This window comes from Bacillus rossius, chromosome 6, assembly GCF_032445375.1.
Source record: "Bacillus rossius redtenbacheri isolate Brsri chromosome 6, Brsri_v3, whole genome shotgun sequence".
NCBI lineage: Eukaryota > Metazoa > Arthropoda > Insecta > Phasmatodea > Bacillidae > Bacillus > Bacillus rossius.
In genome coordinates, this window is record NC_086334.1 from 53,550,055 (window position 1) to 53,568,288 (window position 18,234).

General features: G+C 39.6%; 1 protein-coding gene across 1 annotated transcript in view; it reads right to left on the minus strand.

The window, feature by feature from the left end:
- Positions 1 to 2,307: 2,307 nt before the first annotated feature.
- Positions 2,308 to 18,234, minus strand: part of LOC134533442 (uncharacterized) — a 60,410-nt gene continuing 44,483 nt past the window's right edge. Inside the window, exon 5 of the mRNA XM_063370965.1 lies at positions 2,308 to 4,312. Coding sequence (XP_063227035.1) covers positions 2,966 to 4,312 — 1,347 coding nt within the window. The 3' untranslated portion in view covers positions 2,308 to 2,965. The remainder of the gene's footprint in view (positions 4,313 to 18,234) is intronic.

An 18,234-nucleotide genomic window follows, 5' to 3' on the forward strand; every position in this document is an offset into this window, starting at 1 on the left:
AGTCGATCCAATCAATCATTATATGGATTACAAATTTATTTAATGAATTTTGGATTTTTCCCCGAATTTCTAGCATTAAAATTATGAATTACCAATATGTTGGTCTTGATGTCTGATAGGATGATGGTCGTAGAGGATTTAGAGTCTCTTTACGGATGTTGAACACGGTTTATTGAAATTATTATTTTTTACATAATATTAATTATTATTGCATCGATCGGGTATCGAACCGAGGACAGGAATCGATCGAATCAATATGTAAGTTAATGAGTGATTTATTTAATGAATTTTGGATTTTTTCCCGCTTTTCTAGCTACATTATTACATGATTTCAAGATGGCGGCCGTATTTCAAGATGGCGGGGGGCACCTCTATAATGAATGATTACTGCACTGTAGCGGGTTAGAATAAAATTATCCAGATGGAAATTTACTCTATAATACAAGTACACACACACAAGATGGCGTACTCCAGCAGGTGGTAGCTCCTGGTAGCATGTACTGAACATAAAATGTCTAATCCATGATGGTCGACAAGGACAAAGTCAAATTTCAGGGTCAAAGTCAAATATCAAGGTCAAGGTCAAATTTCAAGGTCAAGGTCAAATTTCAAGGACAAGGTCAAATGTCAAGGTAAAATATCAAGGTCAAGGTCAAATTTCAAGGTCAAGGTTAAAGGTGTGGTGACCGGTTAAGTATACTAACATGGTATCAGCACACTCTAGCGGATGAAAACAAGATGGTGACCTCCAGTTTCTTGATTAAATGATGGTGGCCGTTACGAAAAGTGCAACGGTGGTTATAAGGATTTTTTTATTATTTAATTCGATTAGTTAATTTTTTTAATGATTTTTAAATTTTTCCCGAATCTCTAGCATTAAAATTATGGATTTTCAAGATGGCAGACATGACGTCATACTAGGTGACGATATATATGCTTTAAAAAAAAAGTGGTAGGAGTCAGTCTGCCTGCATCCACCATTGAGGAAGGAGCCTGTCGCCATTTTTAGTTTTTTTTGCACTCACCGGGTTCGAACCGAGGACGGTAATCGATATAATCAATCAGAATTCGAATAAGTTAATTTTTTGATGAATTTTGGAATTTTTTCCATTAAAATCGGATAATAATTAAAGATTTTCAAGATGGCGTCCAAATTTTAAGATGGCGACCATAACGATAATTGCAACGGTGACGTCTTTATTCAAAATGACATATTCCATGATGACGTCAGAGGCTTATCAGAGGCTGTAGACATGGATGCTTAAGCCTCTTTAAGTAATTTGGGTTCTTTCTAAGGCAAAACGACTTTTGAGGATTTTCGAAATCCTAATTTTTGAATTGTGGAATTTTTTGAGATTTTTTGGTGGATTTTTTTTCCTAAGAAATTGAAATTTTGCCGATTTTTGAGGAATTTTGGGCAAATTTTGCCCAATTTTGGCGAATTTTGAGGGTCAAAGGTCAAGGTCAAACTTGTCCCGTTACGCTATGTCCCGTTACACTCCTCCAAGATGGCCGCCGTGACGTCACAATCCAATATGGCGGACACCGGCACCGGCACCACGCGCCAGCGCCAGTTTCCGGAGCCCCATTCCTATACTACTTGCTTGTATAGCAAGAATATACTTGTGGATAAGTTTTCAAAGTATGTGAAGTAGGCCTATCGTCGAAGATAATGTGTTTACGAACATCCCTGAATAATGTGTAATCAGAGTTCTTCGTAAATTTAAGGTGAAAATTTTTAACAGTGTAGTAGTGTGATCTAAATAACTTTATGTTGCCAGTAGCACAGCACACTATTTATGAGGTAATATATGTAGGGCCTATTTAATTGAGTTATGAAAAACGTTTTATTATAAAAAAATTATATATTATTTTACCTCCATGTAGTTAAAAAAAGAAATAGTAAAACTTGTTAGTTAATTTTGAAGTTATACCTACAATAAAGATTTTAGTGTAAATGTAAATTAATTTTTTTTGTGTGTGAATTCCAACGAGTAGCACATGATTGAAAATAAAATATTATTAAAAACACTTTTGCCGTCAGGAATTTGGGTGCAGTAAGTTTAAATTGACACTCAAAGAAAAGTTGTTAACTATACAGCATGAATATATAGATGTGCACACCCAAACACCAACCCTGAAGATACTGAAATGCACGACGAAACGACGGTTATAACAACCACTGTGACGCGGATCCAGCAAGACTCCTTCAGCAACAAGGACTGGGACAGACTTCAATCAACGCGTTACTAAACTAATATTTAAGGAATAAATCACACCATCGCAATACAGATCACGGCCCAGGAATAAAAATCTTAAGAAATAACTTTATTTACAAAATATTAATACATCAAATACAAAAAATTTAACTGGAGCAGCATAGTTTTGATCGTTCTTTGTTAATGTTATATGAATACAATGTTAATAACTCAGTATTGTGACACGATTTAACACATAATAAAATTAATTTAATGACATATAAAAATACCTACTGGCAAGCAAACATACTACAACGGATTAGAATTTTTTTTTTAGCCTGATTATGCCATCTGGTAATTTTCATGTAATGTATTGGCACAAGATTCATTACATATCATTCCTGGGTTAGAGACTAAAACAACATATTGTGTAACGGCATTAATCCAGATGAGTAGAAAAGTACAAATTATTAACGCCACTAAACTTGGTATATATATATATAACAGCTTAAAAATTACGTCCGTGTTTCTTAAAAAAATAAAAACAGTTTATTTAAACTAGGTAATTGTAATCAGTTTGCTAAATACCCAAATTTTTCAAAAAATTGTATAACAGTTATCTTGACGTGTCACTGATAAACTGAAAAATCTGCTAGTAGGCTACAACATAAATACTAAATTAAATTAATAACAAGTAATATATCTTACAACTATATGTTTTTTGTACACTGACATCATGTATGGTCCCAGGACAAGGGTGTTGTTCTTCAGGAGCTGTCGGACGGAGAGGACCGCCGGCGCAGGTGGTTGAGCGACAGCACCTTGGACACGATGCTGAGGTCCTCTGGGGGCGCGCCGGGCACGCCGGCCCGGTACAGCAGCCCCTGCAGGCTGGCGGGCGACGGCGGCGCCTGGCGCTGGAAGAAGCCTGGAGGAGGAGGAGGGGGCACCAGCCCGTTCTCCTGCGCCGAGGGCAGCAGCGTGGAGAAGCCCGGGGTCTGCTGGAAGAACGGGCCGCCCTGCTGCGGGAACTCGATGCTCTGCTGGAAGTCCACGATCCCCGTGCCCGTCTCCTGGCGCTGGGGCCTCCTCGAGGACTGCTGCTGCAGGAACACCTGCTGCTGCAGCCTCTGCTGCTGGAACTGCGCCAGCTGCTGCTCCAGCAGCCTGGTCTTGTGCAGCAGCTCGCGCTCCCGCAGCAGCAGCAGCCGCTGCTGCCCGAGACCCGGCGCCGTCGCCGCGGTGGGCTGCGGGGCGAGGAGGGGAATCACGCTGGTCGGAAGGCCGTTCTCGTCCTGGTGCAGAGTGAACGCCGCCACCAGCGGAGCTTGGAATATGGAAACATCGCCCTCGTCGGCTCCTGGTTTGGTCACTGCCGAAGACGCGGTGGGCGTGACTAGGATATCTGCAGGTGCAGTCTCCCGAGGTAGAGCCTCCATTGCGTTTTGGGTCTCAGCTGACGATGCGACCACATCATTGGGGTGAGGATCGTTCTCGGCCTCTTGCTGCAACTCGCTCGTCTTCTCCTGATCTTCGGGTCCCACATTCTGGTAAAATATGGCCGCTTGAGTGGGCTCGTTCAAATTCTCTTGAGCTTCTGATGATCCTGGCGATTCCTCATCCGGAGCTGAGAATCCTGGCGATGCTGAATTTTCGTCGGTGACGTAATCAGTCACTTGCTGAAAGTTTTCTTGTTCCGGGTACTTGCTCTCGCCGAGGTCATCTCGGTATTTGTCGGACACGCCTTCGCCGTAGCTGTTCTCGACGTCCGGCGTTTTCTGATCCCCTGCGACGTCTGCCTCCGTCTCCGCGTTTTTGAAGGCGTCGTCGGTCTGGAAGTTTTCTATGAGCTGCTTGAGGTCGCGCTTGAGGTTCTCCTGCACCTGGTCGTCGCGGTGCTCGGGAGGCGGCTGTTCCCCGGCGCCGCGGGTCTGTGCCTCCAGCTCCAGCTGGGTGAGGGCTCGCAGCAGCGCTCTGCGCAGCTCGGGGTCCAGGCGCACCGCCGGAGGGGGGTCGCCCACGTCGTTCCACGAGGAGGGGCCCGCCGCGAGCTGCGGCTGCTGCTTGCCCCGCGCCGGCCCCGACAGCAGCAGCGTCGCTGACAGAACCACTACCTGCAACACAACCGCATTCTCACTCCGCCGTTCTCTGCACCATACTTCACCATCACACGTTGTACGATAGGAACCAAGCACACGATATGAAGAAAAAAAATGGGGTTGTCTGTAAAGTCGGTTTACGGACGATAATTTTACGTGATAACGTCATAAGAAAACATCGATGAAAAATTGCATACATTTTTAATTTTCTTATATTATTTACAGTTTTTGAAAATTTAATTTAAATAATTTGTTTAGATATAATCACGAACAATTAGTTATAGAAATAAACTGAAATCAAATCGATGTCAATAAATTGTTAGTTTGAAATGACGAAATTGGACAAATAAATCAAAAAAATTTAAATTGCTGCTTTTTAAAAGCCCGTCTTAACCTGTTTGATTTATAGAAGATTTTCTCACACGGTGTTTGGCCGGTTCTTGCACGCTCGGCTCAGGCGGAACGTGAGAATGAGTCATGCTTTTTCGTGCGTGCAGCCGGATTTCATCGATTTATAAGTCGTTATCACGTCAAAAAAAATTGCCAAAGAATGTTACTTGTGAGCACAGACGCGATGTCTAGAATGCCAGGGCTATCTTTTTTTTGTATTCCCTGCCCAAAATCTAACGAAAACGAAAGAAAACCCTTTTTTTTGTGTCTACTGTATTAATACATTCATTATACGAGAGACACAGGTAAAAGGGTGAAATAACTCTAACCTAGGCAACAGCTATACAGAATGAGTCTGAATTTGACCGACAAACTTAGGCTTGAAGGTTCATCGCGACACAACAAGTTTAAGTCATCTATACGACTCGTGGTCTAAAGTGCTTCACAAGGTACACGTCTTTGAAGTAGAGGCTGGACAACATTTATTGCGAATAATAATTTTTTTATAGTGAAACACTGACCGTCTGGATAATGTTTAATTGAGTACAATACTACATCAGCAAAACTTACCGCTGTAACCTAATTATTTCATTGAAATATTTGGGGGTGACTCATGTATTATTATTTTTTTTGTGGCGTGTAACTACCCACAATTATTTCAACGAAAAAATTTTGATATAGTGGCAAAATTCGTGATTTTCGTAGAACTTTATTCAGTTAAATATATTCCCTAAGCTCATTGTTATATCTAAAATACTTTTACTTTATATATTGTTTACAATAAATATTATTTATAGCTCTAATTCCAAAGACAATATACCAGTCTTGGGAAGCACTTTATACTGTAAGTCGTGTTATATGTTTTCAACTTATTTCAACGTGATGAACCTGCATTCAGACTTTCTGTATATCACATGAAAGTGGTTCTGGTTCATAGGACAAATGAATTCCGTGCAGTTGTTCACAGGGGTGGCAGTCAGGAGCAGGCCCGTAACCAGGATTCTGAGAAGGAGGAGTTCAGTACATATATTATATAATTTTTTTATGAGTAAGTTTTCTTTATAGTTGGGTTTTAAATAAAGGTTGCCACGATTGAATCTCAGGGGACAGTAGACTGTTAGAAACCCAACGTTTATACTTAGAAATTCAAGTAATGAAAACGGAATATTTTATATTTTAAATTATTCCAAATTTTTAAAAAAAAATTTTTTTTTCTTGAGTATATAGTTTAATTTCGTTAAAAACAAGTCGTAAATTCATATTTATTAACGTTATTTATCACACCAAGCACACAATTCAAGTTTTGCATGAAATACACGCTTAAAAAAGTAGCATGTATGCAATACGGCACACAATAGGTACACTCCCGATTATCCGCGAAATTAAGTGGCAGGACCACCGCGGATAGTGAAAAACGCGGATAATCCGCAAAAGAGCCGAAAATGGGAAACAAAAAAGAAAACATTAATTTCAACTTAAAAATCTAAAAATTTATGTACAGTAAAAGTTACAATTAACAGTTAAAACTATTAAATAATGCTAAAATCTTTGTATCTTACTGAATAATTAACATACAATACATTTCAGTGATGTAAACATAAGAGTGCTCGGTACTTACTTCGTAACACGGATACAGTACATACTGTACGTAGGTACTCATAGACTTCATTAGACATTAAAAAAGCACAACTCTTTTAAATTTACAAATTTTTGAAAAAAAAAAATCACTTGCTTTTTGTTTCTTACTTTGGAAACATATTTTCTTAGTTCTTAATTGAATTTCAGCAACATAAGTTTTTCAGCCCACTGCGCATCGTCGTCTTGTTCCTCTAAATAGTGAAGCAGTCCGACGATGTGTTGCTAAGCCGCTTCGTGAGTCATCTGTGCCTTCGCACTGGGCTCGCCTGTGGCTTTTTACTGTATACTGCACACAATACACTCGTCAGTAGAGTTAAAATTTGCTCACTTGTAATAAAATACAGATTTACAGATGTACTGTATTTTTTCGTAACATGCGCGGATAATAGGGAGTTTACTGTACTTGGAACACAGTTTCCGCTGATTCTGTGTGTGAGGAGGCATGTTGTGGGGGGGAGGGGGGGGGGTAACAAATTATTCCAGCCCGGTATTACAGTGATCCCTCAGAATTAATCTCTCTGTAGCCTCATGCAGCTACTTACGTTGCAATGCATTTCTTATCCCGCCATCGCTAGTTTTACCTGGAAGTGGTCAGCCTCCGTAGCCTAGTCGGCAACGCACCGAGCTACGGGGGGCTCTGGGTTCGAATCCCGTGCAAGACATGGATAATGTAATTAGTGTCGTCGGCTACTTGACGTATACCCATACACCAACAACTATAACAACAATTTCACGACGACTCGGGGTTACATAAAAAATACAAAATTTAGGGGGGGGGGGGGAGGAAGATGGATGGCTCATCGATGACGGGAAGCCTTCTTTTCACAGACGAGAGAGCCAAACCTCCGATCGTGCATCTTCGGTTTTTTTTTTGTTCATTGTAACTTATGATAACTAATGGTCAATTAGGTTAGGTTAGCTACATTATAAATACTTTAAAACATTGTGGATGGTTGATTTGGTTATGATAGCTACATTAAAGGTACTGTGAAATAATGTAAACGGTTTCCTAGCCCTGGATAGCTACATATTAAAAAGTTATTTGCTAAGCAACCATAAAATGATTTTACAGTATTTTTAATGTAGCTATACTTACCTAATATAACCAATCATCCACAATGTTTTAAAGTATTTGTAATGTAGCTAAACTTTTCTAATCGACCGCAAAATTTAATGCCACACCGGTTTATACAATGAGATAGAACGTAAAAAATAAAGCGAGCATGAACTTCGGGGAACTTCGGGTGTGGCTCTCTCGTCTGTGAAATGAAGGCTTCCCCCGGTGACTGTCAAACTTGACAGTGTGCCACCCAACTTTTTTTAAAAAAAAAAGAAGGGTAACCCACAGACCTCCCGCCTAGTTGCGTCCCTGTCGGGAGTGTGTCTGTCCCTGGCGCACCGCACGGCAGCAGGGAGCAGCCAAGTAAGGGGCTGCCAAGTCGTTGCGCGACTGAAGCGCGCGAAGTGGTTCTCCCACGGCTGCGGGGTCTGGCCCTGACCTCGGCGCGACCTCCCCGCGCACCAAGTGGGACGCGCCCGCCTGCCTCGGCACGGGGTCCCTGGCAGCGTCTCATTTGTATCCATGTCATTGTTCTTTAGACGCCTTATGGGACAACATATGTATAAGAGTGAATTTTTAAGATGCGCGCGCACCTCGCAACGAAATTTTCACAAGGCTACATGAAAATAAAATATATATATATATATATATATATATATATGCTTTTAAATCTTATGCTTTATTGATTGATAATGAATATTTGTCAGTATCACAAAAAATATTTTTATATACTTATAAACATTTTCAAGTGTATTTATATAAGTGAGTTATGTTCCCGTTAGTTTAATATATTTTCTTTATAAATTATTATTATATTATTAACAATTAAATTAATACATTATAATAAAATTGATCTTATAAATATATTTTCATTATTAATTAAAATTTATTATTATTTTAATAATATATTTATTATTTTAATAAATTAAAAAATTTATACATGTGCTTATATTGATGTTGAATACTGAGTATTAAGTAATTTTTTTAAAAAAATTTGATTGAATTTATATTGTGCCAACCGTATTTATAATGTTACTCCAGTCCTTTTATTATTTTATTCCTAGTTATAACTTTCACACAAAATTAGAGTTAGTTTCATATTACGTTAAGGAAGTATAACTTCTAACGCGCGTACATTTGCCCCCTTGTTTGTGTAGTGTTCTGTTAAATATACGGTCATTCGCGGGAAAAGGAAAACTCAATTGTTATTAGCGCGTAATTGAAAGTGCTGGCGAATACCTGATTCGATTCATGATTTCGTATTAGAACAACTTTATTTCCTTATATAGATATGAGATTTCACAGTAATTTGATCTTAAGAATTTATAAAACAAAACAGAAGCATACTTATCAGGAAATAATGACAAAATTTATTAAGATGAATTAGCAAAGACCATCGTCGAAATTTAAGTTCAAGTTTGGTTTTTTAAAAAAATTGGTTGTCTGTAAAGTCGGTTTACGGACGATAGTTTAACGTGACAACGTCATAACAAAATATTGATGAAATGATTGCATACTTTTATAAATAAAATTGAATCATTTTTATTGAATTATCACTATTTTGTATGGATACAAAGAAGGAATGAAATGAAATCTACAATTTAATTGATAAATTTACTTTTATTTGCACTCATTAATTCAAATATGTTTGTTACTTTAACGAAGAGATTATTTTAACTATAACTTTTATACATGTTTGCTATTTAACTTCTTCCAATCTGTGTTATTCTGTTAAGGATAGGACGATGTTAGATAAGTAGGAAACGAATGTGAGTGTTTCAAGTTTAATGTGCCTCGAAAAAGTCAAATCGATGGTTGTTCCAATGAAGTGGAAGAGAGATAGATGCGACGCAATCGTACAATGAGAGTAACGGGACACAGCGTAACGGGACAATGTACGTAACGGGAGACTTTTTCGTGCGTGCAGCCGGCGTCCATCGATTTATTAGACGTCACATAAAAAAATCCAGTTTGACAGAGTTTATAATTTTTAAAATTTTCTGGTGGAGTGCCTAGGTGCTATTCCATACTCCTTCCGGTAAGGCTACTATTTGAAACATTATGCCACTGTGAAAGTACATGGCCCAGGGCCCTATAAAGTCTAGGACCACCATTGTCCATCAGCACATAATTCTGCTTTACCGGTCTGCTTATCCTTTTGGAACCCTCCTCAGTGATAATTCATTACAATTAAAATAAAACTGAAGTCATTAGTTCTTGTAATGTTGTACTTCTTTAATTATTTCAATTATTTACCCAGATTTCTGGTATTATGCTTGATTTACGTACTACGCAAGAACTGAAGACGCAAAATGTTCAGGGACTACATTTTAAGTACCGATTTATAAACTAGGCAAGGCGTAATACCTCAACGTAAGAATTATTCAACATCCAACTTTCTTACGGTTTGGCTTGGGTTTTCGAAGGCCATATTTGAAGAGAAGTTCTGCACATTATGTGCTAGATACCCACAATTGTTTTGTTTTATTACTCTATATATCACGTTTCACTTGAAAATTTTTGACACAGTGAAAGAAAATAATATGCATTAATCAAATTATTGACAAATTATTTTCCATGATAAATGTGAATAAGCAAAAGAATCCCGTGATGGAATTTTTTTTTGTTTTACTGATTTACCATTTTATGTTACAGGGTTGGTGATTTGTGTGCTTGCGACTCGCGTTATTTAAACAGCTGTGATTTTCTTGCGCTGGTTACGTCTTCACGTTCCTTGCGTAGTTTCTAAGCCCAGCCTCACAGTCTCGAGGCAGTAAGCGCTGCTGGTCCACTCGAGAGTGCCGTGCTACCAGCTGCTGATGAGTAGCAAACAATATCATGTCCATGGAAAGGAGGAGGATAATAGTATAACTGTGTACAAATACTAAAATAAACATGTCTTTCAGTTGGTAGGTTGGGGGTTAATCAGCCAGTGTAACCAATACCGTAAAAAAAAAAAAAAGAAACATGACGCAACGTTTTCTTTCCGTTCTCGTTGAAGCTCAAACCCAGTAGCTTTGTTTCTATGTACAAGAACTTTTTTATTAAATAATAAGGCTCGCCTCTCGCCAGGGCGACCCGGGTTTGAGTACCGGCGGGGTCGACGTGCGGGCTGGGGAGACGTGGCGGACGCTGCCGCCGGCCGGTGGCTCGTCAGGAGGACACTCCCATTGCGTTTTGTCGACGTTCCGTCCTTGTGTCATCGTCTCTGATGACGTCCATGTCAACGAGACGCAAAGCCCGTACCGTCATTCACGGAACTGTGAAACTACCTCCTCTGGAACGCCAGGATCAGACGCTCGTGACAATCTGAACGAGCCCACTCAAGCAGCCATATTTTACCAGAATGTGGGACCCGAAGATCAAGAGAAGACGAGCGAGTTGCATCAAGAGGCTGAGAACGATCATCATCCCAATGATGTGGTCGCATCGTCTGCTGAGACCCAAAATGCAATGGAGGTTTTACCTCAGCAGACTGCACCTGCAGATATCCTAGTCACGTCCACCGCGTCTTCGGCAGTGACTAAATCACACTGAGTGTTCTCTGTTTGACCTTCGTGCAACTGCCGACAGGAAAGGGTGTTAGAAGTCTATTAGTAAGTGTTCAGATCAGAATTCCATCGTAACTCAGAAACACACAAATGAGAGTCACGCAACTTACAAAACACGTAAGTTAGAAACAATAGATTTAACTCTTTAAAGAAGCCAATCCTTAAATTATGCAAGTGATAGTTCTCACCTGCGTGTTTCTAAGCTATACCCGTCTTTAATCGTGAGTTTCTAAGTCACGATAGTTATAAATTATAATTAGATAAGATATGACATTTCTGAGGTATGTGGTTCGGCGTCATTTATTTATAAGTTGAGACAAATCCGAGTAGTATTTTTCTAAGTTATAGTAATTTTTAAGTTGTTATTGTCTAAGATATGATGTTTACACATTGCGTGGTTTAACATTACATATATGTAAGTTACATTGTTCTAAGGTATGATGGATCTGCATTGTGGGGTTTGTAAGTAATGATAATTATAACGTTATCAAGTCGTGTTTCAGCATTACAATTTTCTAAGTTATACGTTTATCAGTTTTATGCAGTTATGGGTGTTTCAAAGTTATTGCAGTTCTTGGTCAGGATGTTTCTAATTAGTAGAAACCGGAAAAATTCGCGGGTTCATTTCGCGATAGGCTAGACTCCAAACTCGTACACCTTTATGCTGAGTCAGCGATTGGACCACCGTTTATCTGAAGGACTCTAAGCCAATGAAAAACCTTCAACAAAAGCCGTATCAAATCACAAGCATCCCAGTTGACGCGTGTCACGAGTCAGTATCCAATGAGCATGTGAAATTTGTGCCAGTACATAGAGTATCATGGAGTCTATCCTTGAGGTAATTGAAACCGCGAATTTTTCCGGTCTCTACTAATTAATGGTTGCCTGAGTCATGGCAGTTGTAAGTTGTGTGGAATATCTCAAGGATTTTAAGTAGTGAGTTCCCATTCAGGGGAACCCCTGCGAGGAGATTGTGGAGGGGGTGGGGTGGTAGGGGAAGGGGGAGGGGGAGGGGGGCTGACCCACACCTGGTCGTGCCAGTCGTGACCTGCTGCACCCAGCCACGGCAGTCGACTGCAGAGAGCTCCCACGCTCCAAGCCAGCAGCGACCCTGCCCGAGAGACCTGCTTTCATCTCAGCCAAACTTCACGTTCAGTCCCGACGATCATTCTTTTTTCCCAATAAATTACACGCTTGTTAGTTTAACGAATGCCAACACTTAAATTATGGTTGAAATCGCGTCGTTTTATGAGGCAGTAAAATATTTTAATTTTTTTTTCTCAATTTTCAAAAAATCATGGAAACTCAATACTGATATCGAACAGTGCTTTAAATTACACGTTTATAACATAATGTCCTAATTTTTAACAGGAAAAAAAAGTAAACAAGCAATGAAAGAAAAAAAAAATTGAAATGTTCAGGCACGGGTTTTGCCGCTCCTGGGAATCGACTCCTGACTGTCATTCCTGTCAGCAACTGCACGAGTTTCAACTGTCTTGTTACTGTTCCGTCAAGACAAGGCAGCTTCGCGTGTCAACATCATGTGGCACGTTCCACTGCTGCATTATCATCCCCTCCTAACGCGTCGTTAAGACGAAAACACCAAGCTTTTGGGGAAGTATCGCGGAATGAATACTCCAATTGCATACGACAAGGAACCATTCCAGCACTGGCCTCCATGGAGTGGTTCAGGCAAACCCTGCAGAACAGGAAAACCAAGATGGCCGCACCGGGAGCGTGTATTCTCCTTGCGAGAGGCAAGCAGAACTACGCACCGAGACTACACTATTGTCAGATTTTACGTAGTTGGTCTCACACTTTACAGTTATCAATAGTACGTACCAATGACCCAAGCATACTTCTGCCAGTGTTGGTCTCTCAACAGTGTTTTCTTTTGTCTGCGAAAAACTTCATGTGGCTGTCAGTGCCGGTAAAATGTCACGTGATGCTTTGCAAGTGACAACAATAACTACACATAACTAAAACATAAATATCATAAAACAATAATCTAATCTAGGTCAAGCCTCGCACATTACATATGCAGTAAGTTTAATTTTTTTTTGTAAAAATATGTTTTAATATTTTTTTTTGTGATACTGGATGATTTAACTTCTGATTACATGACGTCATAAATGAGTTAAAATAGCCTTCTAAGGAGCTTTAAGATTTATAAATTTTCTGACTTCTGTTAACGCTTTCAGGCACACTTTATCAATTCCTGAGATATAATTTTTCTAATGTTGTGTATGTACATATATTAAGCTATTGCTTTGGAATTTTTCATAAAGTAAATTTTTTATATATTTATATTAATATGTAATAATTTTACTATAATATAAAATAATTATATTATAATATTTAAAATTATACCAATAAAATTTATTTATTTCATAATCATGTATAATGATTTTTACTTGAAAGTATGTCATATCCAACACAATGAAATTTTGTATATCATTGTCCACTAAAATGGACAAATATACTGAAAAGTTTAAACTGGGACATCAGCCCCTTATTGGGCACTGCACACGCTATAGCACTGACGGCAATGTTTGGGAATGCTGTCTTTATTGATACCGGGGGCGAATGGTCGTGCCATCTGCAGTTAAATATTGTACTTCCTCACGCGAGCAGTGGTGGATTCAGGAGGGGAGTCAGGGAAATCTTCAGGCCCACCATTTTTCCTCCCTTAACCCGCTTGCAAAGTACTGAAAACTTTTTTTTCTAAAAATAGACAGGCAGAACTGAGATGGCAAGTTAATTAAAGTTGTTTCCTATTTAAGATTTCGTAAACTTTAGATGGTATCTAAAGAAGTTTGCTTTTCGTACTTATTGACCGACATACAATTTTTTTTTTTTTTTACGTTTTTAAAAGTTTTTGGCTTCACGTGAACTAGCAGAAGAATTCGTAGACTATCGGTACTACGTTCTCTGAATGATTCTTGCAGTGGGAAATAATTATTCAAAACATTTTTATGGACTTTCGTCATAGTATGACATAGAGAAGTTTGGCAAACACATTTGATCTTTGTAATTAGCAAGAAACTTAAGTATTCGTTTTAGTTGTACATTTTATTATGCAATAGACTCGGGCACTAAATTATGGTTTCAGCTATTCTGATGATTATTACTTATATTAATATAGTTCAACATTATACATTATGTCTATTTTCTAGAGTACAATCAAATTAGCCATTTTCATAAGACCCATGATTGCAAAACCCTTAATGGTGGCCACATGTACTTGAATCCTTGAAAAGCTAAAATTGCCCTATTTTTTATATGTCCATGGAAAAATCCAGAACTTTGCTTGAATTTTGGCACGAGTCCTTGAATTTTATTGTTTCATAAAGTATTTTGATTCGTAGAGCAGATAAATATTATACACACTTAATATTTTGATCTGAGCCACACCACCTTAGTAAGCAATAATTAAGATATCAGTGTGTGTGTGTGATGTTCGTTTCTTCGTTAAATACATTTTTCCACGTATTGCTGTGTTCACAACGATTTTAAATTTTAATCTTTTTTTTAACATTGAGTGGCCCTTAATTTTATATTTCTATTGTATTAATTTCAAAATTTAAGAAAAAATCTAACAGGTTATTTATTTTTGTAGATTCCAAAATAACAGCATATATAGTTGACTTCCTGACCAGTTATGTTTCATTTTCCTGTTGATTTGAAGACAGCTGCCATTAGGCACAAGTCCGGTGGCAAGCATTCGCACTACTTTCCTCTCTCTCTCTCTCTCTCTCTCTCTCTATCTCTCCCTCTCTCCTCTCTCTCTCTCTTTCTCTGTCTCTCCTGCACTGAGCCACACTACTTGCCATCACACACTCCTCATCCAAGACATTCCATTCCGCTAACGTTCTCGATATCATCGAGTTCGGTACCTGCTTTTTCGTTCTCCTTGTTTCCTTAAAAAAAAAAATGTAGTTTACCATCTTCAGAGAAAAATTGGTCCATAAATATCCAACACCACCCAATATTGCAATAGAACAAAGGAAGTAAAATATTTTTGAATATTTTCTTTGGGCCCCGCGCAAGTTATATTACAGATTTTAAGTTAGCTGAAGTTTATTTTAATTTAGTTGTTTAAAGTATGGTACGGTGTAAGCTGGGGTGACTTAATAAAAATGATATTGTGACACATGCTCTATTTTAAATACTTTGAATTTCCCGCCATTGCTGAGAATGAAACCGGGCAAAAGGTTCCATTATGCACCCTCAATATAAATGCTGCCATCTATCACCCATCACTTAAACCTCTAGTGATATTCACATGGTAACCAAACGCGTCAAATGAAGACCACGTTTTACCACAGTTCATATAAGTTCTGTGAATTTTGTTATATATAAAATTCCATTGTTAAACGAATACTTTATAAGGTAATAATTCTTTGAAAATTATTTGTTTGGTACTAATGTAATTAAAACTGAAAACAATTCTTTGGTTCTTAAGATGTAGGTAGATAAACTAAGAATATAAATTTTACGGGGAGATTTTCCCTTATTTAAATTTTTCCAGTTAACGTTACAGATTGCCAACTATTAAATAAGATAAACTAGGAAGCTTAGGGGTTTGTGTCTACAGGAATTGCATTGATGAACATCTCGCAGAAGCTGTTTAAATGATGGAGACACCTCTCGAAGTGTCGTAATTGAACTGAGCCAGTTCAGCATCCACTTTGCCCCGTGGAACTCGGCGTCAGGGCTCAAAACAGCAAAACTGCGCGACACTTGACATTTGCACCCGAGTCAAATGGGTTATGATGCGGGGAGTGGGGAAGAGGAGGGCTCACAAGCGGCTCATGCGGTGAATGTCAGTGAACCGTTGCAGCAAGAGGCACGATGTCACAACCCGCCGGCGCGGGCATCACCTGATAAAGTATGTGCCACGTAGATTGTCTCGAACTTCACTGTTCTCACGTACTACCAATGTGCTTTACACTATTCTACCAATCTTACTCTTATCTGTCAAAGTTGTTTTGAAAACTACTTCTTGTTGTTTTCAATGTTCTTCATGTGTTGCTTTAGACAGTTGGGAAATTGGTACTGTACACTGTACACATGTCACAAATTATTTGTTCATTATTTAAAAAAAACGCATTTTTTTCTGTATGATTCAAAGTTAGATGACCTCCGCATATAATTTAGATGTAAATTGTCCACTTCAGCGGGCGAACAGACTGAAAGGGTTAATAAAAAAATGGAATTTTAAATTTAATTTTCAGGCGCGGAACTTATTTGTGTCAGGGGAGTGTGAGGTGCTACAGGAAATATTCCAAAAGCAACAGATTGTCCCGACCTACGGCCGGTATTCTCACATTCCCCTCCCACATGTGCGCCCTATCAGGGTAGGGTGGAATAAATTTCCAGTTCGATTTTTACATTCCAGAGCATTATTGAAACATATCTGTTAGGGATCACTCCCTCTTTTTGATCGGGAAGGTGTTAGAGCTTCAGCAATGACCAGCGGCTGGGGACACCAACCCAGCATAGTCAGCCACGCACCTCACTCAGCTGACCAGACAGTTGGCTTTGTCCTGAGCCCTGGGACTGTCAGCACTGCTGGCGCCTTCCACCGGGCATACGGGCATCTAACGTTTACAAGCACCTCGGCGCTAAGTGCTAATTTATCCGAACGAGCCCCGCGCTGCCCGCCGATGAAAGCGCGCCGAAGCTTTCTCGTGACCCGGGCGCCGGTAGAAAGCGACGACCAAGGTCAGGCTGCCGCGCCTGATCGGTGTTCCGGATAACAGGCGGCTCCCGAGGGACGAGGGCGGCGCGGCTAGAGTCGGCCTCTGCAGCCTGGTGCTTGGGTTTGAATCCCGGGTAAGACACGGATCTAATTTGTGTTGCTTTAATACACCAACAACTACAACTACAATTTCACGATGACTCGGTGTGACATAAAAATATATAATCAACGGGTGGGGGGGGGGGGGGTTTGACGATTGGCACACTGGTGACTATCAAAAAAAATTTCCTGTGTGCCACCCATTAAAAAAAAGAAAAAAAAAAGATGGCAACGCACTGGGTTTCCGTGCGAGGAACCTGGGTTCGAATCCCGGGTAAGACATGGATGTAATTTGTGTTGTCTTAATACACCAACAACCACAACTACAATTTGACGATGAGTCGGGGTGACATAAAAATATAATATTAAGAGGGGAGATCATTGGCACACTGGTGACTGTCAAGAATTGTCTGTTTGCCACCCATTAAAAAAAATATATATATGTATGGCAACGCACTGGGTTTCCATGCGGGGAACCTGGGTTCGAATCCCGGGTTAGACATGGATATAGTATGTGCTGTCCTTATCGCCTCCTTGGCGTTTGCCAACAACCACAACTACACGACTACTTGGGGGAAGGGGGGAGTGGGCAGGAGGGTGGTTGGGTTACCGGTGACTGTCAAACTTGCCAAGTGTGCCCCTCAAACTTTTATAAAAAAAATAAATTTAAAAAAGGCAACACACTGGGACGGATCCAGGTTTTACTTTTACTGGAGCATAAGAGGGGTCTTGCGGCCCCCCCCCCCCCCCTTATTATATTCCCCTTTCACAACAGCAATTAATTCATCAGGCATAATTTGTTTTGCATCGCTGTACAATATATGCAATATTTTAAATAGTATTTTTATATCGTGTGTATTTAGACACTGGACTCGTGTTCCAGAAGACCCGACCATCATGATTTATGTTTTCCAAAGTTTTTCCGAAATCGCTCCAGACAAATGCACGCATGGTTCCTAACTAAAATCAAAGGCCGGATCCTTCTACAGCTTCTCTGAACTGCGATGACCTCTGTCGTAAGAGCGGCTCCAAAAAGGGTTGGGGGGAGGGGAGGGGGTCACAGTGGAAGCAAAGTGGAACCGTCCGGCCTCCCGAACTCGTCCTGTACTGCGCGCTACGTCACCAGAGATTAGGGAAGGATCCAGATGGAGCTTAAGGTCCGTTTCTCAGAGAGGGGGTGAAGCCTTAAGGGGGGAGGAAACCACTGTCTACACATACCAATATGGCAGCTGTTTGTTTAGAAATATATCAGCTGTACTTGCATTTCAGGTCAAAACGCTGAAGATTTATGTGAGATGGATCATTTCAACTCATATCAATACTACGAAGGTTCATTTCAGACATTTGTATATAGATATATAAACATATTAACCAGTAATATTTTAATCAACTTTCTTACGAACAGCAAACTACAATCGTTTATCAAAGCAGGCTATAACAACTGATACAAATATAAACAAACGTCCGCCATATTGGTATGTAGAAATCCGAAAAA